This window comes from Microplitis mediator, chromosome 2 (assembly GCF_029852145.1).
Source record: "Microplitis mediator isolate UGA2020A chromosome 2, iyMicMedi2.1, whole genome shotgun sequence".
NCBI lineage: Eukaryota > Metazoa > Arthropoda > Insecta > Hymenoptera > Braconidae > Microplitis > Microplitis mediator.
In genome coordinates this window covers 8,712,110-8,736,855 of record NC_079970.1, presented here as the reverse complement: position 1 = coordinate 8,736,855, position 24,746 = coordinate 8,712,110, and the positions used below count along the sequence as shown (strand labels likewise).

Below are 24,746 nucleotides of genomic sequence, written 5' to 3'. Positions count from 1 at the left end.
ACGTATATAAAACACTATCTTTCCAGAAGCTAGTCAATTTGTCTCAACAATTATAAGAAAAAAAATAATAATCTTTCATTTTTATATCCTTTATATACTTTATAATCATATATATCCCAGCGGCACAAGAAACAATCGTTGACTTTTTGTTAAATTTAAGGCAAAAATTTATTATCATGTAACTGATTGTGAACTTAAATTTAACAAAAAGTCAATAATTTTTTTTTTGTGTCGCTTGGGATGGATACATTTACTTAAAACTTTTTTTTTTCACTCACAATATAATTAATTATTATAATTATAAATATTTTACTGTGTTTATTACAATTTATCCTCAATAACCAATAAATAAAATTTTTTCATCTATTTTATTCGATTCATTTTTTAAATATATATGCACTCAACATAAAAACAAACCAAAAAAATATTTTATTTGAAAAAAAAAAAAATAATATGAAAAAAAAAAACGAAGTTTACTGCAGATTACAGGAAAATTAATAAACTTTTTAATAAAAAATTGCACAAAAATCTCTAGTCTAATGAGAGATAACAGATTATTTGACATTTTTTTTTTTGTTCATCGTATGAGTATTCATATTATATTTATTTGTATAATTAAATACTTAAAATTGTTATAATTAATTACATGTGGATTATGATAATAATAATAATACAGACAATTTCAAAACACTTTCTATCACAGACAATTAACGTTTATGTGATTCTGGAAAAATAACATTGAAGGTACATCGATGACTTATTATTATTACTATTTATTTAATCATTATTTCAGCTTGAAAAAGATATTTATTTTAACATACTGCAAAAAATATATATTAGATATTGTTTAACATTATAACAACACATTATTACCATATCAATGTTACCTTCAATGTGTTATTAACAGTCATTTTCTCAATATTTTCTTTTAACAACAAATTCATTCGTAAGTACATTTAAATTATTTCCAAATAATATTTGTACCAATTAAAAAAAAAAAGTTATTATATTTTTTTTTACATTAAAAGATAAAAAAATATAATGATCCTGAAGCTCACCGACAATTAAAAATTTCCGGATTTTTTTTTCAACAATTCATTTCCGGAAAAAAAAAAAAAAAAAAACTAAAAAATGCACACATAGAAAATCTAAAACACTATAGGTGCAATTTTTTTAAATATTTTTTTTTTTATAATTTATTGTTTTGAAAAAAATTAAAAAATCATTAAACGTCAGCTAACTTCAGGATCATAAAATATATAAAATAATTTTTTGAGAAGATAAATTTTTTATACAAATCAATTGTCTAAAATATAAATTTATATTAAATAATAAAAAATGACAAAACTGACAAATAAAATAATAAAAATTATAAATTAATAATAAAAATAATTTTTACACTCATATTTGGAATGCAAATAAAAAGTAAATTTTTCTACAGTTTGTTAAAAAAAAAAAAATAATAAAATAAAATAAAATTATTGTATATATAAGTAGAGAACGTTAGCGTGGTTGTATTGAAATTAGTGTTTTGAAAGAAGAGTCTTAAATTTATATACAAACTATATACAAACTAATGTTAACTATACATATAATTTTGTTACAGTATTGCTAAATATCTAAATAGCCGTTATACGTTACAAATATTCGCATTTTCATATTGTCAGCTCCTAAACAAAAATTTATAATAATAATAATACAATATATGTAACTTACTATTTAATTCCTAACAAAAAGTAATCAATTGTAATTATTCTATTACACTTAACTTATTTCTTTTTTTTTCTTTCTTTTCACTTCAATACTTCATATAATACAATATGACTTATTGTGCATTAATCGATTACTTTTTTCTTCTTTTTAAAACAACCGGAGATAGATTTATCTGACATACATTGCAATTTACAGGAAATATATAAAAAAAAAAAAAGAAAAAAAAAAATTTATAATCTATATACTGCGTTATTATAAAAATTTATCTGTTTACTCAACAATATATAATTTCAATCAAATTATTAGCCTACAGACTATAATTATCTACATAAACTCTACGAGTTAAAATATATATATTTATATAAATATTTAAAACTTTCATTGAAAATTCTTGTTGGTATACAGTTTGATTGATTTAATCGACAATCAATTTGGATGGAATGCTTTCGTTTGAAGATTCAGTATTTTAACAATTTTTTATATTTTCATTTATTATTTATTTTATTTTAAATTTATATCAGGCAAGAATATTATTTTCGGAATGCAATATGCAGTATTAGTTGGCAAGGAATGCAACAATAAATAAATACATTTGGCTATTAATTTTTTTCTGGCAAGCGCTATTAGTCTTTTAAATATTTTATATTTATTTAAGAACATTATAATGGAATGCTTATAGCAAATATTTTATGCTTTTTTTTTTATTAAATCCCTACGCATTTAATGCTTTATATCAGGACTGTAGTAATAAATTTTTGTTAATGAAAAAAAAAATTTCTGAAATCCTCCGTTTAGTTTTTAAATCTTAGAGATTATTTTTTTTCATACCGTGTAATAATTATTAAAAAATTCAATATTCATCGCGTCGAATATATTGACAATATTATTGATCGTTATTTATATTAAGTAAAATACACATTTATTATTATCATTATTATTATTGTAACTTATTTGTTTTAAATCTTCAAAAGGCCCGTGTTGTTGTATTGCTCAGAGCATATGTTACATTAGAAATATTTTATAATATTACTAATACTTATTGTATGTATATATATTTATATTAGACTGTGCCAAATAAAATCATGTACCAGAAGATCGGAACGTTTTCTGCGCAACGAAAATGAAAAAAACTTATATAATTCGACTGCTTAAGGAGTAGATCCTGAGGTTGGGAGTGGCCTAAGATTTTCGGCTGACACATACCAACATCTATATGCGAAACATTTCGGAAATCTAGTCATCTAGTAGATTTTTTACTGTCGAACTTTTTTTTTTCGTTGCGCGAAAAACGTTCCGATCTTCAGGTACATATAAGATCGATATTTTTTATTTTTGGTTCTATATGAAAATTTTATTGTATGTAACAAAAAAAATTTAGCCATCAAATAGAGCCCTGTAACTCAATTACAGAGCTTGCGCTCGCCTAAATAAGATTTCATATTTAAATAACATGGAAAAAATTTTTTTTGAACTTTGGAATTTTACAACTCGTTAACTGATCATTGGATTGACATAACCGATACATGTTCTTGTAGAAAATTGAACGCTCTACAAAAAAGAACTATTATAATTTTTTAATAGATGTAACCGTTCATAAGTTATTTCAGCTTCTATTCAAATTTATGATAAATTTCTCGTTTTTTTTCATTTTTTAGCAAAACTATCAGTCTTATCGCTAAATATCATAGGACGTTTTTTATAGATAATTTTTTTTGCAATTAAAATATGTTATTTCGTGGTTTTTTGATTTCATAAATTACAGGTTTTACAAATTAATTATTTGGGAAAAAATAACTTTTGAAGGTTAAATTTATCAAAAAATTATAAGAGACCTTTTTTGTAGAACATTCGATTCTCTACAAAAATATCTTATGGAAAAGGCCATGATTTTTGCTTTCATTTAAAAATAACAATTAATAATTAATGGTTTTAAATTTTGGAATTACAGTGGAAATATTAGCCGTATAAAAAAATTTTTCAAACAAAAGTTGTAGGAAATTTTATTTTCTAGAGGAAATGTCTCTTATCATTTTTTTATACGACCAATATTTTCACCGTAATTTCAAAATTAAGATTTTCATAATTAACAAAAATTTGAATAATTTATTATGAATCTCAATTTTGGAATTACGGTGAAAATATTGGTCGTATAAAAAAATCATAAGAGACATTTTTTTTATAAAACAAAATTTCCTACAACTTTTGTTTGAAAATTTTTTTAGAAGACCAATATTTTCGCCGTAATATTAAATATTTGAACCATTCATTTCGAAGTTAAGGCAAAAATCTTGTCCCTAGTTATGGATTTTTCACTTTATTGATCCGTTAACGAGTTATAAAATTTCAAAATTAAAAAAAGATTTTCCTATGTTATTTAAATGGAAAATCTCATTCAAGCGAGTGCGCGTTTTGTAATTGAGTTGGAGTGGAGGGCCAACTTGGTATGGGACCGAAAAAAAAAATATCGATTTTATTTGGCACAGTCTAATATATATATGTTATTAAAAAATGTCTACAATGCCGTGCTTTCAATCGGTGAAGCATTACGATTTGATGGGCAATATTTATCCGATGTACGACAATTTTCATGTTCTTCAGCGTCTTTACGTAACTCAGCAACATCAATATCATCAAAAAAGTCACTTCGCATTGTTCCAACAGCACTATCTGTGCAAAAACTATCCTGTCTACATAAATCAACTTCTTTATTTTTATAACATTCTGTATAATTAACATGTGGATGGGATGATAAATTTAAATGACTTGTATAATCAAATTCAATATCATCAGTATTTAATAAATGATTTTTTAAAAATTTTTCGTCATTAGATTCAATATGACTGTCAATATTGTTTAAATCAAAATCATTTAAACTCGAGTACTCATCAGGTTTCAAAGTTATGTCATTGGAACAAAAACTATCGTGACGATAAAGTAAATCTGTAAATGGACTTTCACATGATGAAATTTTTTCCGTATAATTTCTTAATGGAAGTGTATCGGAAACTGCAAGACTCGTATGTCGAGATAAAATACTACCGACACTCGAAGCAACGCTGTCTTGTCTTTGTAACAAACAATTATTATCTTGTGTATGAGAATTATTTAATTCATTTAACGAATCTTTATAAATTAAATTATCTTTATCTTTATTACTATCACTATCTTTTAACAGAACATCCTGTTCCAATGATCCTTTATTACTTGTAGATTCATCTTGTCTAGTAAACGCATTTTTATTTGTTTGTTCTTTTGTCGGTGAAATTTTCATCCGCCTGAGATAAGATCCTGCGGATGTTTTTGTTGATTCTTTAGTTTTTTTTTTGACATCATTGCTCGTTGTCGCATCAAAATTATTATTTTGCCAACCAAGTGATTTATTGCTTTTTTCAATTGAATTTTTTAATTTACTAATTTGTTTAAAATAAGTACCAACAAAACCACCAGCCTCTGGTGATTTCCACGATTTATCAATTGAATTGTGTTCATCATTTTTAATTGTACAATTATCATGAGATTCAGTTTTTTTTTCAACATTTTTTGGACTGACTACTGAATTTACTTTATATGAATATTTATTGTCAACATTATTAAGTTCTGTTGGTAATTCAAAATTACTTTGAGTATTTATATTTCCAACATATCGAATTTTTTCCATTAATGGTAATTTAACTTTAACTGGAGACTTTGTAATTTGAATTACTCGTGATGATCCATTTTTAAATGTTTTAGATTCACGTTCGTCATCATTAATTTCATCTGTTGTTTTAGTAATTGATGATGAAATTTGATTAGAATCCTTTAAATTTGTTTGGTTTCTCAAAAAACGTCCACTAAAACCACTTAAATCAGGTGAAATAATAATACTCGGTGTTTCACTGTCCTTAGAATCAGAAGCAGTAATAGTAGGAGTAGTAGTAATTTTAGATCGTGAATTTTGATTTGAAAATTTACCAAAATTTTTAGAAATATCAGTCTGACTATTTTGACTACTTTGCCGTGAATATCGATCTTTCGGTTGTTCTGGTACTTTAAACTCATCAGTTTTAGTAGTATCTGTTTCTCTTTCTAATGTACTGTCTTCACAACAATATCTCTTTTTCTCCTGATGAATAGCTCCTTCTTTGATAGGTCTTAATTGTGGTGCTAATGTTTCTGGAGTTGTAGATTCACTGCTACTTGGACTAGGACCAGTATAATATCGGATATCAGATTCTAAATCAGATGAAAGAGGAGCACCAACAGATAAATGCATCGCCAAACCTTCTAACCAAACTTCCATGACTTCAAATGGTGGTCTTTTATCTGGATTTAAATCACAACATAAAAAAGCAATCATATAAAATGTTTCTGGACAATTAGCACAAAATTTTTCTCTAAATACTTTTTGATTTAATCCAAAATCAGAGGAACGAGGAAGATAATCTGGATCTGCTTGAACACGTCCAATTATTTCACACACGACAATACCAAAGCTAAAAATATCAACTTTTTCATCGTATTTATTTCCTTTCATCATTTCTGGTGCCATCCAATATGGATTACCAACAACAGTATAACGTTTTTTTCTTTCTTTACGTGGACACTTTGTCTCACCATCAGTTGTTGATAATCCACTATATCGTCTTTTATCTGATGAATTACCATTTTGTATTATTCTTGCTAAGCCAAAATCAGCTACAACTACTGTTTTGTCCTCTCGAACAAGACAATTATGTGAATTCAGGTCCCGGTGTATTATATTCATTGAGTGAAGATAGGCCATACCAGCAGCTATATCTTTAGCAAACGACGTTCTTTGTTCCCACGGCAACGGTACATTTGTATCGTGAAGCAATCCTCTTAAAGTACCACCAGCAATGTACTCAGTAACAAGATGAAGTTTTTTGTCTTTATAAAGTACTCCTATAAATCGCAATACATTATTGTGATGTAAAGATCGAAGAACAGCAACTTCTTTTAGAAAATTTTTTTGTGCTTCTTCATCTACTCTATATAATTCTTTTAGTACCATAACTTCGTTGGTTTCGCGATGTGTTACTTTATATACCTGCCCAAAAAAACCTTTACCCAATAGCTCACCCTTTACTAAATCACTTGCCCGAAAAATTCGTTGAGTTTTTGGTTCCACGCGAAATGATCTCGTTCTACTTAAATCACAGGTAGAACTTGATGGAGGTGTACTGTAAATTATTTATTATTATTATTATTACTTATAAATAAATGTTATTAGCACCCAAGTAGCACACTTGACTTTTTGACATCTTTAAGATAGAAGTTTTTAGGCTGTTTTTTGTCACATCGATAAGACACCAAAATGTTGACAAAACGATCAAAAGTGTATATCACTGAAAAAATATCTGCTTAAAAGACTTGACATAAGTGACGACAAAATATAAATTATTAATAAGTCATCTAAAGAATTTTTCAATTGAAATGTCTTTTTTAACCCTAATCCGGTGCCGCAGTTTTCAGCACCCGTAAACGTTGAACACGGGTCATTAGCGGCCGCCGCTTATTTGACTATGTTATTCTTTAAGAAAAAATCTTAATAAATTTGTAGGTCTTCTTTGAATTTCTAACTATGCGATAGAGTTGTTGCCAGCCCCGAAAATCCCTTTTTCAATAAACATTTTTATCGAAATTCGGAAACATGTAGGCTGTTTATAGTAAAATATTTGGACACAAACGACCCATGTTCAACCGATTAGAGTTAAGATAGGAAAAATAACCCAAATTTTCTATAGCTAGTAGGACCAATATCTGTACGTCTTATTTATATAAAAAAATATATCTTGTCCTTTTAAAAGACATCTTTATAACATCTTAAAGTTGTATCTGTGCTACTTGGGCAATAATAAAATTTTTTTAAATATTTCGCAATCTTTAGTTATAAGGATTCAATAATTCAAAAGTATTAAGGGCCTACAAGCGTAAAATAAATCTGTCAAAAAGTAATAAACTTTTGCATAATAGATACTTTGAATTAATAAAATATTATATAATCAAGCTTACATGAAAATAATTACGTACTTTGACGCAAGCGAATGAAGTCTTGTAAGCATTTTTAACGATAAATTTATTAGATTATTTTTTAAAGTATTGATGTTTAGTGATAATCATGAGCTTTTAAAGTGACTGACATTAAAAAACAGAAAGAAATTACTGTAAATGCCACGTGTATTTAATTTGTTTAAATCGATAGAAAAACGAAAATTATATTAGCAATGACTCAAAAATTTTTTTATTGCAATAAATGCAAAAATTATTTAAGTATGAAAATATTAAAAAGAAAAAAAAAAAAACGAGATAAAAATATCAAAATATAATTGATGCAATATTTGTATTAAAATTTTTTAAACTAATTAATTATTTAATAACAATAAAATTTGTTTAAAAATTTCAAAAGTCGATTTTGTATGTAAAACGATTGTTTTTTTTTTAAATACCGACTGTTTTGACAGCTGATATTCTGTATCTACACATTATTTAAAAATTAATTTTTACATATATTTTTTACTAATGTCAAATTCAGAAATTTAATTCACTTGCGACATCATAAAAATAATTGATGGCGCAAAATTTTTCACTTTTTGACAGGTTTTTTTTTCGATACTCGTGAGCCCTTATATTTAAAAAGAAGTATTTTTTCAGTTTAAATCAATACAAAATTATAGTAATTAATAATTACCAATCAAGTAATCTTGACATTGAACTGCTACGTTCTTTATTCGATGGATCTTTAGATCTTCGTAATTGACGGCTGCGATTACCACTAATATAACCTTCGTCTCGACGTTTAAATAGTCGTTCTTTACTTTCAGGACTTGTTCGAGGACTAGTCGCAGTTGAAAGAAATGCCGATTGAGTTGTAGAAAAATTATTTCGTCGTGATAACGCGTCGGGATCATGTTCAATCGTTAACTAAATTATTAAAATTTAAACAATAATTTATCCACTAAATACTGATATCTATATATTTATTTTTAAATAATTATTTTTACTCACTTGTAACACTGAATCAGAATATCGTATGAGATTCTCAATACTTTCAACCGGTTGATCTTTTACTGGAGTTCCATTTATTTCCAGTATTCTGTCTCCTATATGTAAAGACATTAAATCCCCAGACATGCTGAGTCTGAAAAATATAAAAAAATAATTATTCATCTAATTATTTTGAAATAATAACACCAACACACTTTAATTTATTTAGCTTTTAAATAATAATTTATAAGCTAAATAAAAAAACATAAAACATAAATTAAAATCTACTGCTATGAGTTTATCATAAAAAAAATAAATAAACAAATAATGAACTACTGGTGTGAGATGAATGCACCTAAAAAAATTACTATTAATCTATAATAACTTCTACGTGAATAAAATTTCATTATTTCGTGCTTATTTATTTATTCATCATTTAATACCTATTATTAAAGAATCTGCAGCATAGATTAAATAGAACCTCCACCATAGAGGTCATCAGTTTACTCATCTTTCCACGTACATTTCTCACTAACCTGTGGTTGTTAATTAATAAATAAATTTAAGTATACAAAATAATTAAAAAATTTTTTACAATAACTCTTAAATATAAAATTTAATAAAATTTATTTATTATATTTTTCACGATATTATTCAAGAGTTATAATTAAACTAATTATTTTTCAATTATTTCGGTCAATAAATATTAGTCCAAAATAAATTTAAACTTAATAATAATAAAGATATCTAAATAAATAATATATAAAAAAATAAACTTACTCGGAAATTCTCAGCAGACCACATCCACAACTATGTGGACTCGGAGTTGAATCCAATGTAAGTTTAATTCCTCTCTGTTTTTCTTGATTTTTATTACTAGGAGGAATCTCAACTAATCTTATACTGTGAGGCTTCCTAACAAACGGATAATTTGCTGTTCGATTAAGTGGCTGCATTTGACGTTTATAACAAATTCCACAATAAAGTTTTGATCTTTCAACTAAAGCATAGCTTTCACCATCACCAATAAATGCACCACATGAATTACATGCAAAACATTCTGGATGAAATTTGTGATCTCCTGCCAACATAACTGGTCCGGTAATAACTTGACCACAACTTTGACATGCTTCTCCATAAGCTGCCCAGTAATCATCTTTACAAAATAGTAGGCCATCCTTTTCAAAGTACCATGATGATAAAGAAGCATCACAAGCTGAACACCTTTTATAATAAATAAATAATTTATAATTTATATTTTACATAGACAATTATACCCATATAACAATCTTTTTCAATTCTTGAGCAAGTCTGCTCTCAAGATCGATAGGTGCTAGTGTCTTTTTCTACGTATGTGTTGCTACAGATACTTGAGACCAGGTTTAAATTGCAAGCCTAGTGCGAGCCTTACACAAGAAGTTCGTGCCAGATAATAACTCAATTCTGGAGGAAGGCCATAGTTTAAAATATTTGCTCATGGCTTGCTTAAGATCTGCTCAAGGCTTACAATTGACCTTGAGCCTTAAGCAGATCTTGAGCAAGCCATGCGTAAGTACCTACTGTAAGTTACTGGTGCAAGAAATGCGTCAGACACTTTTTCATTGCACCGTGTTCAGGATATCTTTAATATTCTTGCGTATGATACCATGAGCAGGATATACACCAATCTTGACATAGGTTTCTTGATACACGATATTGCGAAGGACACATACGTAGAAAAAGACACCAGCAGCTAGAGGTCTTGCTCAAGATACTTACTCCAAAATCTCGTTCAAACACGTGTTACACTAGGGATATATATGTGTAATAACAAATATACTTACTGAAAACAATCAATATGCCATTCGTGATTAAGTGCTTGAATAAATTCATCTTCTTCAATAGCATTAAGACATCCAGCACAAATTAATGGTCCATTAGAACTTCCACCCCCGCCTTCACCACCTCCAGGATCTATAAACAAAATATCAAATTTTAAAAATAAAATAAATTAACTCAACTTTCTAAAAATGATTAATTATGACATTATAGTTATCATAAATAATCACCACTAAAAAAATTATCAAATGTTAACATTAAATGTCTTTAGTTTTAAAAAATATTTTGATAAAAAAAAAAAATAAATAAAATGAGTGAATCACTTTCGACAATGGATGGTCATTACAGTATCGTAACAATCTAGAAAAAAAAATGTTGTTTATCTTAAATAATAAAACGTAACATTTGACAGCACAATACAAGAGTTTATTTTAAGAATGTCTGAATTGTTGACAATAAAATGATAAAAAAATTTTTTTAAATGTGGAGATGAAACAGACTTGTAAGGACACGACGCCCACGCGATCATTCACAACTCACAAGATGATCCAGACGATGTCAAGTATGTATCTGAGAATAGCTTTAAATGTCTGACGAATCACAATATTGCTCGGTAAAAAAACAAAACATTGTATTGCAATAATTATTTGGCTAAACAATTTATAAAATACATGTATATTTTTATTATTAGTAAGAAAATGACACACATACCATTAGTTGTGGTTTCATCCATGACGGCATCTAGATATACACCACAGAAATTTTCACGTACTCCCGCTCCCACTGGCCTTATGTTATGCTGCTTGTGCTTTACTTGGTTTGATACTGCTAGCGTATACACTCTATGTACAACACAAGTGAACACTAAGTACACCCACGATCAACAGCTTCAGCAAACTGACATTTCAGCCATCATGAATCTCTTGGAACTAGAATAAGTGGGGGTACTCATTTCTAAACTAAACACAAATCAACACAAAATTTTCACATACATATACATATATATACTATACATATGCATATATGTAACAATGTAAATCAGTAAAAACATATAAATATATATATAGAATTAGATATTATTGTTCTGTATAAATAATTAAATTTAAAGTCCATTTAAAAAATGTTTTTCTCACTGAAAATATCACTTGATAAATTCATTCGCATTAACGTAAACACATGAGAATATTACAAATAGTATATATTTTATATTATATTAATTACAGTAACACTAATTAATTATAGATAATAAATAAATTTGAATATTTAAATTAAATTTAATTAATACACGAGATGTCAAGTCAACTTTAATGTATTTACTATAAAAAATAATAAAATATTATAATGTAATGATTTTTAATTAGATAAAATAAATTTTATTTACTTATTAAATTATAAAGAGTATGTACGCTTTTAAATTGTTGTATTCCATCTACTGAAATTTTTTTAGCAGCGACTGTAACAGACTATAGTTAAATCGATTAAATAGATAACGTTTTATATATGTGGAGATAGTTTCTAATATTTTTTTTTTCAACTTGGCTTTTGTATTTAAATTAAAAAATAATAATAAAATAAATTTTAAAATCACTTATTATTATTATTTTGTATAAAAGACTAATTCTTAGACAAATAAATTTTAATATCTGTAATCTAAGAAAATATTTGCGATAATTGTTTGTATTTAAATTTTACATTTATTTAAATTAATAATTAAATATTTACTTCAATTGGTACATAGAGTTTACTTAAGAATTATTTATAGAATGGTTTAATATTACAAATTAATTATTAAGTTGTATAAATTGAATACTTTATTTGTTAAGAAAAAATATGTAAACAATTTTCTTTCTTTCAATTATTTTTTATTTATTTTTTATCTGCATGAACTAAACTGATGTCTTAAAAAATGGATATTACAATTTTATTATAAAAAAAAAATTTTTATTTTAAATATGAAAACAGCAGAGAACTGACAACTTTTATTTTTAAATAAAAAAATTTTAATTGTAGTTGAAAAAAAAGCTTTCAAAAACATATCAAAAACTTTTTACACTTTTTCTATATATTTTTACATTACATTATGACATATCGTTCTAGAACCTCTATAACAATTTTTTTTTTTTACCTTTTTGTCTATCGTCCCTATTGGGCCACGTGCCCGTACTCTATAACAATTCTCTACCTAACTCTACTCTGCCCAATTTCAAAATACAGTAAGGGACAAATTTTTCAAAATCAATTTTTTAGTATTTTTAGTTCCAGTGGGGGCTAGTGGACATGATTCAATATATATTTCAAAAATTTTATTTTTGTCAGTTCTGTGTTTTGAAATTGGGTAGCCGCACTTTGCTCTGAAACTTCTTTATTCAATGACAAGACACGTGAGTTAACACGGAAATTAACATGTTTTGTTAGTCATTGAATCGAGAAATTTCGGAGTAGAGTAAGTCCGAGGAAAATATTTCTGGGTAGAGATGTTTTGAAATTATCAATTCAAGGATAGTTTCATTTCACGATAGACATTTTTGAAGTAGAGAATTGTTATGTTGTTTGTACATAGAGAGGTTCTGGAGCGACTTGTCATAATGCTATTAAAATAATCATTTCTAATAACATGTAATTTGTTTGTATGAAAAAAAGAAATAAAAATTGTCGGATGTCTGCAACTTTTAATTTGTAGTTTTAGATTCCTTGGCGCTCTGTAAACTTTGAGTAATATAAAGTTTAGCTAAACTTTGAGCACAGAATTGTGAAATATGTTGGCTGTATGTGTTAATTTGTCCGGCAACGATCATAGGATTGAGCCTGGGGGGTACTGGTAGTGGACGCATTAATTTATTAATATCATCGTCAGGTAGAGGAGGTTCATCTTTAGCAGCACGTGCAGCGTTTTCTTGTGCGCGTTTAGCCAATAGACGATTTTTATCTTGCTGTTGACGAATGACAAGATGTTGATATCTATTAAATTTAATAGCTTCTTGATTTAGTTCATCAACACGATCCATCAGACAACGTAACTGATTTTCAAGAACAGACGCTGTACCAAGATCCAAATATTTAGTACCTTCTTCTTCAGGTATTAATTCCTCTAATTCAGACATCATTATATTAGTCAGATTACTATTTTTAATAACAATTGGAATTTCAATAAAAAGATTTTCGTATCCAATTTTCAAAGTACGTAATGCTTCTGGAGTAAATTCATTCTCTTTGTACATTTGAATAGCTTGAGGAGTTAAACGGTAAGCTTTTAATGTCAAAAAACCTCGAGCTGATTTTGCAGTATCGTAGATAACAACAACTGATTCTTCAATTGATGTCTGATAATGATATTGAGATTCTAAAAGTGAAACACTCAAAAAATTACCAACATCTGCGCTCTGATACCAACCAACATGAAAATGATCAACGTTCACTCTAAATAAAAAAACAACAATTTAAAAAAATAAATATGATAATTAACGAGTGTAAATGTAGCAGACGTCAGACAAATTTAAAATTATGAATAAATAGAGGAAATAATTTAAAAAATGCACTTGTTAATTTTAAAATTTTTTAAATGGGCATTTTTTAAAATTTTATTTTATTAATTATTTACTCTATTTATTTATAATTTCAAATTTGTCTGATGTCTGCTAAATTCACACTCATGATAATTAATATTTAAATTAAAATTATAAAAATAAAAATACCTTCGTAGACGACGCATAACAGCCAATTGATACTCCTCTTCTTCAGCTAATTCATCGTTTTTAGGAAATGGAAAACAATTTGTTATTTCCAAACGATTTTGGACAACTAAACCAAGTAAAGCACCTTGTGCAACTTCCATATTACTCGTTGATTCTTCATGGCAATGTTTTATAATTTTCATTGCCGCCAGTCCGTCACATTGGACATAATCAATACGAGATTCTAACTCGGGTATTCTACGTGAATTTACTCTCGACGACATTGTTTAGTTTTTTTGTAATTTATTTATAGTTTATATTTTATTATTTTCAAAATACTAATTTTATATATTTATAATATGAACGACACTAAATCGACACAATAAATAAATTGTCGATGGCGTGGACTGTGTCGAGTCAAATGAGGTTAGAATCTGCGTAAAATAAAAAGAGAAAAAAAATCAACCGCACCAACTTATGATCCTGAAGTTAGCAGACTATTGACAATTTTTGAATTTTTGTTTCAACAAATCAATTATAAAAAAAAATTAAAAATTAAAATATGCACATGTAGAAAATTTTAAAAACTACAGGTGCAATTTTTTCAAATATTTTTTTTTTATAATTTATCGTTTAAAAAAAATCAAAAAATTATCAGACGTCGGCTAACTTCAGCTTGGTACCAACTCAGGAAAGTTTTTATGAGTGTGAATGTAACTGACAAGTGGCAAATTTTTAAATTTTTGAATAAATAAATAAAATGTTAGTAGAATAAAAATTAAAAAATGTGTATTTAGATCAATGCAAAATCAGTACGCGCATTTTTTTTTAATTTCATAATTTTAATTTATTAATTTCATTATTTAAAATTAATAAATTGTCTAATGTCTGCTACATTCGCACTCATTGATTTTTTTTTCTAAGAGTTGGTAATGAACTGAAGTATTGTTAATTTTTGTTGTAAATGTGTCTTTATTAAATTTATAAGTATACTATGTCATTTCCGAAAGCGAGTCCAAAATTGTGAGTGTGAATAACGCATCGTCGTCATTTGTCGTATTTCTCATACATTTTTTAACCAGCAAATAAATATATTTTATATAAACTAAATATAATAAATAATAATTATGTCGGCAATAAGTTTATTAAACCCGAAAGCTGAAGTTGCTAGAGCAGCTCAAGCATTGGCAGTTAATATTTCTGGAGCTAAAGGAATTCAGGATGTAATGAAAACTAATTTGGGACCCAAGGGAACCATGAAAATGTAAGCTATCACGTGCTATCAATTTTATAATATTTAGATTTTTTATTAACTATACTTTTATTATTTTAATATAAAATATTATTTAAAACTGTTTTATTTATTTTTTTTTATTGACAAAGAAAAAATTTAATGTATTATTTTCCAGTCGATTGATGTTAAATTATGTCCTTATATGGACAACGTCATGTCTCATTTTTTACCGGCACTGTTATTTTTTTCAGTAACTCATATAGGTCTAACTATTGTATTTGTTTTCATGGCATAGCTTTCAAATTATTTTCCCATAATATGTCTTAATTCATCAATTAGGTTCTAAAAATATTATTAAATCAAAAGTTTATGTATGTGATATATAAGATATAATTCACTTTGTCACCACGATAGCGTCCACAATTTTTATTGGATCCTAAACAAATTTTTCCACTTTTTCTTCGAACAATCACTTTGATTAAATTAAAGAAAAAAGTGAAATCAGCCGATTAGTTTACAAATGACAGCCAATTAAAATTTTCAAAATAAAAAAAAATTTTAATGATACTCAAGAACTGACGTATAATAATTTTGGGATTTTTTTAGAAACGATAAGTTATAAAAATAAAAATATTTCAAAAAATTGCAGCTGTAGCTTTTTTAATTTTCTACATATTTATTTATTTTTTATTTATAAACTTATTTATAAACAATTATTAGAATACAAATTTCTAATTAACGAGCGTAAATGAGTATAAATAATATTGACTCTAGGAATACACCCTTCAGAACCACTTAACAGAAGAAAGATACATCATAACAAATTAATTTAGTATATAAATTATCAATTTTTTAACCATTTTTCTCAGATATCATTAAATGTTTATAACATAATTTATTAAAAATACTCAAACTATTAGCTGATGTTATATTTTTAGGCAGTGAATTCCAAAATTTAATGCCTATTATCAGGAATGACTTCTAATAATAATTACTATGACATGGTGGTACCCATAATAAGCTAGTTTTATTTGGGTCTCCTCTCAATAAATACATCTCATTCTCTAATATTAGTTTATTCTCAAAATATGCATATTTTTTTTTGTAATTGATTTGTTGAAAAAAAAATCCGAAAATAGTTAATTGTCATCTAACTTTAAAATTGTTAAATTTTACTATCCCAAGCGGCACAAAAAAAAATGTTGACTTTTTGTTAAATTTAAGGCAACATTTTGTTATCATGTGACGAAGGAGTAAGTTAACTATATTTTGTAATTGCTTGCATCATAACTTGATAATTATTATTTTAGGTTGGTCTCTGGTGCTGGAGATATAAAAATAACTAAAGATGGAAATGTATTGTTACACGAAATGCAAATACAACATCCAACAGCATCACTGATAGCGAGAGCTTCAACTGCCCAAGATGATATGACTGGCGATGGTACCACAACGACGGTACTTATGATTGGATCACTTATGAATCAAGCTGATTTATTCATTGCCGAAGGCTTACATCCACGAGTATTAACTGAAGGTTTTGATTTGGCAAGAATAAAATCACTCGAAGTATTAGAATCATTAAAAATTCCAATTGAGTGTAACAAAGAGGGACTTATTGATGTTGCTAAAACATCTTTGAGAACTAAAATTCATGCAAAAATTGCCGATAAACTTGCAGAAGTATGTGTTGATGCAGTATTAACAATCAAACAAGGGGATAAACCAATTGATTTACATATGGTTGAACTTATGGAGATGCAACACAGAACAGCTGCTGATAGTACATTGGTACGTGGTATTGTTATGGATCATGGTTCAAGACATCCTGATATGCCGAAAAGAGTTGAAAATGCGTATATACTTACGTGTAATGTAAGTTTGGAGTATGAAAAAACAGAAGTTAACAGCGGATTTTTCTACAAAACAGCCGAGGAACGTGAAAAACTTGTTGCTGCTGAGCGTGAATTTATTGATAATCGTGTGAAAAAAATAATTGAGCTGAAGAAAAAGTTATGTGACGGAACTGACAAAAGCTTTGTTATAATAAATCAAAAGGGAATTGACCCACCGTCTTTGGATGCATTAGCTAAAGAAGGAATAATGGCTCTCCGTCGTGCTAAACGTAGAAACATGGAACGTTTGGCTCTTGCTTGTGGTGGTATTGCCGTTAATTCCGTTGACGATTTACAGGAAGATTCTTTGGGTTGGGCTGGTCTTGTTTATGAACACGTTCTTGGTGAAAATAAGTATACTTTTGTTGAAGAATGTAAACAACCAAATTCAGTAACAATTTTATTGAAGGGACCAAACAAATATACATTAGTACAACTAAAAGACGCTGTACGTGATGGTCTTAGAAGTATTAACAATGCTATTGAAGATAAAGCTGTTATTCCTGGAGCTGGTGCCTTTGAAGTTGCTGCTAGTCGTGCTCTTTCACAGTACAAAGAACAGGTGAAAGGAAAATTACGATTTGGAATTCAAGCTTACAGTGAAGCTCTTCTTGTTATTCCAAAAATACTTGGTAAGATACTCTAAAATATTTTATATTTTTTACTAATTATTAATTTCATTTAAAAATTGATTTATATTGTTTATTTTTTAAGCTGTCAATAGCGGATTCGATTCGCAATACACGATTGTAAAGCTCCTAGAAGAGAGTGCTGCCCTTGGTGAACCTGTTGGCTTGGATATCAACTCTGGAGAAGCTATCAAGCCCAGCGAAATGGGCATTTACGATAATTATATTGTGAAAAAACAAATAATTAATTCATGGTAAAGTATTTCATTTATTTAATAATTTATTGGGTGGCAAGAGATGGAACAGACAAGGGTGAGGTTGACTGCCATAGCCGATAGTGGTGGATATCATCACACGACGCCTAAAATCGTGTTTTATTCCGTGCCATACTCTGTCTTTTTCATAATTTCCTGCATTAAAATTTGATCTTTGAATGTCTGGAGCCAATTGCAGGAGACAATTTAAGACTAATAGCATATATGTGTAAATTCAACTGTCAATGGTTGGTTGGAATGATATATGATTATTCTGAGTTTTCAAATAAATAAATACGATCCTGATAGGGCTGAAATAAAGTCATAAATTAACTTAGCGAGTTAAAACTAAATCACATTGATCGGCATGTCAAATGTTTTTTTCAAATTTCAGTCTTTTCAATTATATTTTCAATATCAAAATAACTGGTAGCTTTTATTTATCAGTAAATAAAATTAATCTTGATTGTAATTCATGATTTAAGCATACGCCAACAGTTATCTACATCAAAACCTAAAATTAATTTATTCCAACTGACCTCAAACATTAAAACTTAAAATTCTGAGATGTTATGAAAAATATCGCGTTACTAAGTCCAAAAGGACTTATGATTTTACACGCTCGTTTGGCTTTAAGAAGCTTCTTAAAACCAAAAGGGCGTATATATTTTTTTTTTATTATCAATTGTTTTGTAGACTTATTTTGAAACCAAAAATAAATAAAAAAAATTTTTGAACACTAAAATATAATTTAAGTTAAATGCGCTTTTGGCTCCTTAAATTCTTTTTTTTCTTCGATTTTTGATATAAAAATAATTCTTGAAACGATTGGTAACATGAAAAAAATATTTATCGTTACTGCTATTCTAATATGTTGTATCCCACATTTGGTAAATTTTTCAGGAGACGATAAAAACGTTTTACAGTCGCAAAAGAAAAATTATTTGTATTACGTCTACATTGGTATAACTTACAAATTTATTTTCATGTTTTTCATAAAATACAGGCATTTGTAGTGAATAAATAATTTTGAATTATATATTATAAGAAAAGTAAAAGATTATGCACAATTACCGCTTACTCATGTCGTTGATTGCTTTTTTAAAATTAAAAATACTAAGCGTGATTGAATCTATACGAATGTGGGATACGACATATCATGATATTTATTTAAAAATCCTAAATAACTAATTTGACCTCTCAAAATTTTTACATAAGCTGCACATTGTTACAATGATTCCATTTTTCACAAAAAGGGAAAATGTCAAATTTTATGGGATACGACGTATTAGAATGGCAGTGTCGATATATTCTTTTGGAATTAATAACGCAATTTAACAGAGATTCTTACTTATTTCTTTCGCACCCAAGTGGGCGAGTAATATTATCTTTGTTGTACTCATACAGTAACTAGGAACCTTAGCCGAGTTTTTCTCTTAAACAAACAAATATTATCAATAAATCAAAGCGCACTTCGGTAGATTAGACAATAGTGGGTCAATTTGCAGTCCGTAGTTTGTATTTAGACATTTTGTTTCCGAGAAAAACTCAGCCGAAAATATCTGATAATCCCTGATAATGAGTCTGTATTCATATTGTTCCACTTCTTGTCACTCAATATACTATTGTCACAAATAGTTAATTTTTTTTTTAATTGTAAATTTGATTTTCAGCACCGTTATTGCAAGTAATCTGCTACTTGTTGATGAAATAATGAGAGCCGGTCTATCGTCATTGAAAGGATAAATTTAACTTCACATAATTAATCATCTTGCTTTTTTTAAAAATAAAAATAAAGTAATTTTTATCACGCGATTATTAATTGCATTAAAAATAGTTATAATATTTTTTGTTTATTTAACTACATTGCATTAAAATTTTTTAATTGCCTTTGCTTTAATATAATAAACGTTTCTAACAAAAAAAAAATAAAAATAATTTTTTCATTTAAAAAGTCATTAATAAAACCAATCACGCCGTAATTGTAAGATAAAAGTTAAAATTAAAAAACATTTAGATATAATAAACAACATGAATTGTATTCTGTAGATGTTTTGTGATGATCTCGTATTGAGATTTTAAAAAATTTCAATTTATGGCAATGACAATCATTATATTTTTAAGTCTTTTCCTATAAAGATGTGTTTTGGATTTACAGAAATAATTAATAATTATTTGATAAAATTAAATGTCCATAAGTAGTATTTAAAATATTTAATATTATTTGATTTAAAGTATTTTCAATCGAATTTTTTATCTTTGGTTAATGCAAGGGTCTGCCGAAAAAATTTTTCCGGTAAAGAAATTAGTTATCTAGAAGATAATTAGCAAAAAAAACTTTTAGATAACTTTTAAGTCTAAAGGCAGAAAAAATTTTGTTTTAAATATATTTCACGTCAGAAGAAATTACAATCTACTTTGAAGTAATTCTCTTTAGAAAAAGAATTAACATACCGTGAAATAAAATATTTTTTTAAAAAATTAACAAAATATTTTATCAAATTTAAAAATGTCGGCTGACAAAAAACTTGTTATGCATCTACACATATTTTATTAGTTTCAATAATATAAGTTTTGATAAAAAAATTTGTTAATTTTAATAAAAATATTGTATATTATGGTGAGCAATCTTTCATTTTTTCGAAAACATTTACTTCAAAAGAGATTGTAATTTCTTCAGTCAAAAACATTTTTTTTTTTTTTTCGTTTCCCTCGAATATTTTGCATAAGTGTTTGATCGATTAACCCATTAACAGCCCAAATTAAAACCTAAGAACTAATAATGTAAAACGTCTATATCCTACTAAAATGAGCGGTAATAACAACTATAAGTCAAAAACTTATAACTACCCTCAATTGTTTTACTGTACCCAATCAGGTATAAAGGGGCCAAATGGGTCAATTTTAATTCCAAAATCTGATCAGCTCTAGAGTCCGATAAAAGCTTTCGATTGTCGCCAAAAAAGACTCAATCGGATAGCCCGTTCGAGAGATATACGTACTCTCAGCAAGCAATCGAACACGCTAATGGACTTTTTGAATTACTATCAATCATCAATTATATTACCATCAATAAAAAATAAAGTTTGATAGATTAACTTTTGTTTACATGAAAATCATATGGTCTATTGTTTTTTTCGAGGTAGTTTGAAATAATAAAATAGGGCTTTATATTTTAACCAGCTAAGCCGGTTAAAAAAGTTAACCAGGCTAAAAATTAGCTAACCACTCAGCTAAGCCGGTTAATTCAAATTAGCTAAGCTAATCAGCTAAAAGTAAAACCAGTTAAAAAGTGAACATGATATTAAACTTAAATAATCATGACGTGATAGTTTAATTGCGGATTTTAAATTAGATAGAATTTAACGCTATGAATTTTTACTTCAATTTATTTATCAATATAATATTTAACACAAAAAATTAAAACTAATATTAAATTAAGTCTTCTATTAAAATATTTTCAATTTTTAATTAATTTCCTCTAAAAGGTCACGATTTTGATATAAAAATATCAATAAATTGGCATTTTCCGGTAATAGACAACTCCTTTTAGCAGAAATAACATTTCCTGCGGTCGAAAATACTCTCTCGGAAGGTGTACTTGACGACGGGATGCCCAAATATCTTCTAGCATAACTAGCTAAAATTGGATACTTGTGACGCTTTGAGTTCCACCATAGCAAAGGATTTTCTCCTTTTGAGATGGTGAGCTCTTTTTCATATTTATCCATTTAAAGTCATCATGAACTTCCAACTTCAGCCAGGGATCAAAAAGAGCAAGATTTGGAGGGCCGTACTAAACGAATTTTTGAATTTTACTTTTCTTTTAATTTATTAATCAGTTGTTATTACAGAAATTTTTATAGCTTCCGAAAAAATGTGAAAAACAAACGTTTTCGGAAGGTTTTCATCATTTGAGTGACGTAATTATTCAAAACGTACTTAGAAAAGTAAAATTCGAAAATTCGATTAGTACTGCCGACCCTTAACAGTAAAAGTTGAAGAGCAAAAAGTTGCGGTTAAGCTGATAGTAGATCGTCTGGAACTTGAATTCAATTTGACTTCAAATGTTACTATCAGATAATGACGTTAAATTGATTGAAAGTTTTACTTCAAATTGACGGCAAGTTTTTCTGTCAAATTACATTTAGTTTACGGCCGCAGATTTACATCAACTTGCACGCAAGTATTATCCAGCCAAGGTTTGCCAGAAACTTGTCGTTAAGTTAGCCGAAAATGTTTCACTGCAGAAACTTGCTGAGAAAGGTGTGGCTATCAGGGTCATGTCTTACGATCCTTTTATTGAAATTGATTTCAATTTTTCTTTTCAATAGCGAAAAGTTGTTCCCTCTTTAAACTACTTATTTAGAGTTTAAAGTCATAAAAAAAATGCTTCGAAAGTTCAAATACATATGTATGCTTTATGCACTCATGTCATATTAAAAATATTCAAGTGATTTAAAAGTTTATTGCATGTACAGCAATTTTTAATTGAAAATCTTTATATCATTCTCAATTTCAACATATTTTTTTCTATTAACTATTGGTTAAAAAAAACTCACTACGGCGAGAAATCAACCATTTACAGTACATTCGTTTGTAATTAAATTAGAGTTTTTAAATAGCCCGCCTTTATCTACGGAACACTATTTTTTTTTTAGTATGTATACTTTTTCATAGGTATACCTGTGCTTCCTATCGATACTCTCGAACGATAATCGATTTATGGAAAACGATAGAAAGTATAATTGGCTATGTTCACTCGTGAAGTAAATGTATATCTAAAAAAAAAATAAATAACATGGCTGCTCAAGAGAGGTTGAAGTTGCGGTATAACTGCAGGTCTATATATATTAATTATAATTAAACCATAAGATATTGAGCTGCGATTTTGTCAAGCATTCTGCTCACTAATCATATGAACGAATTAAAAAAAAAAAAATTAAGTTGAAAAATCGTCCCTGCTTAAAAAATCTGAGAGATTCTTATAGGTGTATGTATAAGACCCCATACTTAACTATATCACTTCTCATAGAACTCATTCATTCTTATAAAATCTCTATGGGCATTTATGAAAATCTATTGGATTCTATGAGATTTTCTAAACAGGGGTATTTCTCAAAAGTTTTAATGTTTCCAAGCCTATAAACTCTTAAGGAAATTAAAGTTATAAGTCACTGAAAATAGTTTTTTAAATCAACACCTTGAATGATTGACTTGAAAATACATTAAGTCTGTTCCGTAATCATTATTCTTTGTAACAGTGTATTTTTCATACCATTTAAGTCCATATTTTAGATTTCGATACAATTTAATATGAAGAAATCGATTTTTTTATTTCCAATCGAGTATAGAGCATAGCCTCTGTGCTTCGGGCATGCAATTAAATCATTTATGAATAATAGTTCTTTTTATCAATTACTCTTCAACAAAACCTTCCATATGACCACAGTTTCTCTGCAACTAAGTTACGGAGGAACAATTTCGATTAATGTGTCGTCAAGTTTAGGGTAACATTTGACTATCTAACTACTGGCTACAAACTGGCTTCCTTTTCCAGGAATTTAGCGACAATATGCAGCCGCAACATGAAGGCAACTTGACAGAGAAAGTTTCCGTCAAGTCGTTGGCAACTACTTACTCGCCCAACGTTTAACATTTAACTTAAGGCTGGGCCGCACCTAAAGAAGTCCTGAATTTAAGAATTCTAATTATTTATTAAATAATTATCATAACAGCAATTTTATTAGCTTCCGACTAAAAGCAGAAGACGAACTTCCTCGGAAGATTTTCATCATCCGAGTCCCATAAATATTCAAAAAGTAATTAGAATTCTTAAATTCAGGATTTCGTTAGGTGCGGCCCACCCTTAATAGCGACAAGTCGCCATAAACTGTTGCTCACGCCAACGAGTTGCAGGAAAGTTGGCGAAAGTTGGGAAAGTTGGCGAAAGTTGGGAAAGTTTCAGCTGCGAGTTTACGATAAGTTACAGACGAACTGCCTATCTGGCCTGCTCTATGTTATTCTTCGATTTTTTTATCAAATTCATGATATGGCAACCATCAATAATAAACTGACATACCACATTGTTTTTTTTCTAATCCATCCAAAAACTAACTTTTTTTCATAAATTTTACAGCCGATTTAAATCAATTATTCTTCATTTGTCCTAAAAATTTATTCATAATTTGATTGTCTTTTCTTATTTAAAGGACATTTTTAAATCTAGTTGACTGACCAATACAGTTTCGATCAAATTGCGTTAAAAGTTTTGTCTCATGACAATTTTTTATAACTTTTTAAGTATCTTTTTGCCACACCTGCTTTAAAAGTTCAGTTTTCGAGCACTGTCTCAATGGTCTCAACCGTCCCAACTTATTCAGACGAAACTATACATTTTTTTACTTTACCGCACACATGCGATAAATGCTTCATAATTTTGCAGTTTTCTTTTGCTTGATCACGAAGGCAAAATGATAGGTCTATTTAAAACCAATAGCCACATTAGTAAGTGATATCAGCGTAATATTTTGCGCGCAAGCGCG

The 24,746-nt window shown here is 27.8% G+C and overlaps 3 protein-coding genes across 4 annotated transcripts; 1 reads left to right on the top strand and 2 right to left on the bottom strand.

Moving 5' to 3' along the window:
- Positions 1–3,855: 3,855 nt before the first annotated feature.
- LOC130664043 (LIM domain kinase 1) lies at positions 3,856–12,199 on the bottom strand. Of its 2 annotated transcripts, XM_057463699.1 has the most exons (8): positions 11,900–12,199; positions 11,230–11,477; positions 10,524–10,653; positions 9,481–9,924; positions 9,144–9,236; positions 8,722–8,854; positions 8,405–8,637; positions 3,856–6,896 (listed from the first exon to the last, which is right to left on the bottom strand). In XM_057463699.1, exons 2-8 carry the CDS (start codon positions 11,249–11,251, stop codon positions 4,226–4,228), a joined length of 3,726 nt encoding a protein of 1,241 aa, XP_057319682.1. In that variant the 5' UTR covers positions 11,252–11,477; positions 11,900–12,199; the 3' UTR covers positions 3,856–4,225. The 2 variants fall into 2 exon arrangements, with proteins under 2 accessions (XP_057319682.1, XP_057319683.1); XM_057463700.1 differs by lacking the exons at positions 9,144–9,236; positions 11,900–12,199 and having other exon boundaries at positions 11,230–11,641.
- Positions 12,200–12,358: 159 nt separating this feature from the next.
- Positions 12,359–14,689, bottom strand: LOC130664045 (eukaryotic translation initiation factor 3 subunit H). The gene is made up of 2 exons (XM_057463703.1): positions 14,211–14,689; positions 12,359–13,935 (listed from the first exon to the last, which is right to left on the bottom strand). Exons 1-2 carry the CDS (start codon positions 14,471–14,473, stop codon positions 13,188–13,190), a joined length of 1,011 nt encoding a protein of 336 aa, XP_057319686.1. The 5' UTR covers positions 14,474–14,689; the 3' UTR covers positions 12,359–13,187.
- A 494-nt stretch (positions 14,690–15,183) lies between these two features.
- LOC130664044 (T-complex protein 1 subunit zeta) lies at positions 15,184–20,143 on the top strand. Its single transcript, XM_057463702.1, has 4 exons — positions 15,184–15,453; positions 16,734–17,950; positions 18,033–18,201; positions 19,875–20,143. The coding sequence occupies exons 1-4, from the start codon at positions 15,317–15,319 to the stop codon at positions 19,945–19,947; spliced, it is 1,596 nt and encodes a 531-aa protein (XP_057319685.1). The 5' UTR covers positions 15,184–15,316; the 3' UTR covers positions 19,948–20,143.
- Positions 20,144–24,746: the final 4,603 nt, after the last annotated feature.

What these genes read in the sequence shown, in the direction of transcription:
- LOC130664044 (XM_057463702.1), top strand. Translation starts at nt 15,317, where the DNA reads ATGTCGGCAATAAGTTTATTAAACCCGAAAGCTGAAGTTGCTAGAGCA. An exon ending in CCCAAGGGAACCATGAAAAT is followed by an intron (nt 15,454 to 16,733) that starts GTAAGCTATCAC and finishes TTATTATTTTAG; the next exon opens with GTTGGTCTCTGGTGCTGGAG. An exon ending in TGTTATTCCAAAAATACTTG is followed by an intron (nt 17,951 to 18,032) that starts GTAAGATACTCT and finishes TTATTTTTTAAG; the next exon opens with CTGTCAATAGCGGATTCGAT.
- LOC130664043 (XM_057463699.1), bottom strand. Translation starts at nt 11,251, where the DNA reads ATGGATGAAACCACAACTAATG. An exon ending in TGGCATATTGATTGTTTTCA is followed by an intron (nt 9,925 to 10,523) that starts GTAAGTATATTT and finishes TTATTATAAAAG; the next exon opens with GTGTTCAGCTTGTGATGCTT. An exon ending in ATGTCAAGATTACTTGATTG is followed by an intron (nt 6,897 to 8,404) that starts GTAATTATTAAT and finishes AATAATTTACAG; the next exon opens with TACACCTCCATCAAGTTCTA.
- LOC130664045 (XM_057463703.1), bottom strand. Translation starts at nt 14,473, where the DNA reads ATGTCGTCGAGAGTAAATTCACGTAGAATACCCGAGTTAGAATCTCGT. An exon ending in GTTATGCGTCGTCTACGAAG is followed by an intron (nt 13,936 to 14,210) that starts GTATTTTTATTT and finishes TTTTTTATTTAG; the next exon opens with AGTGAACGTTGATCATTTTC.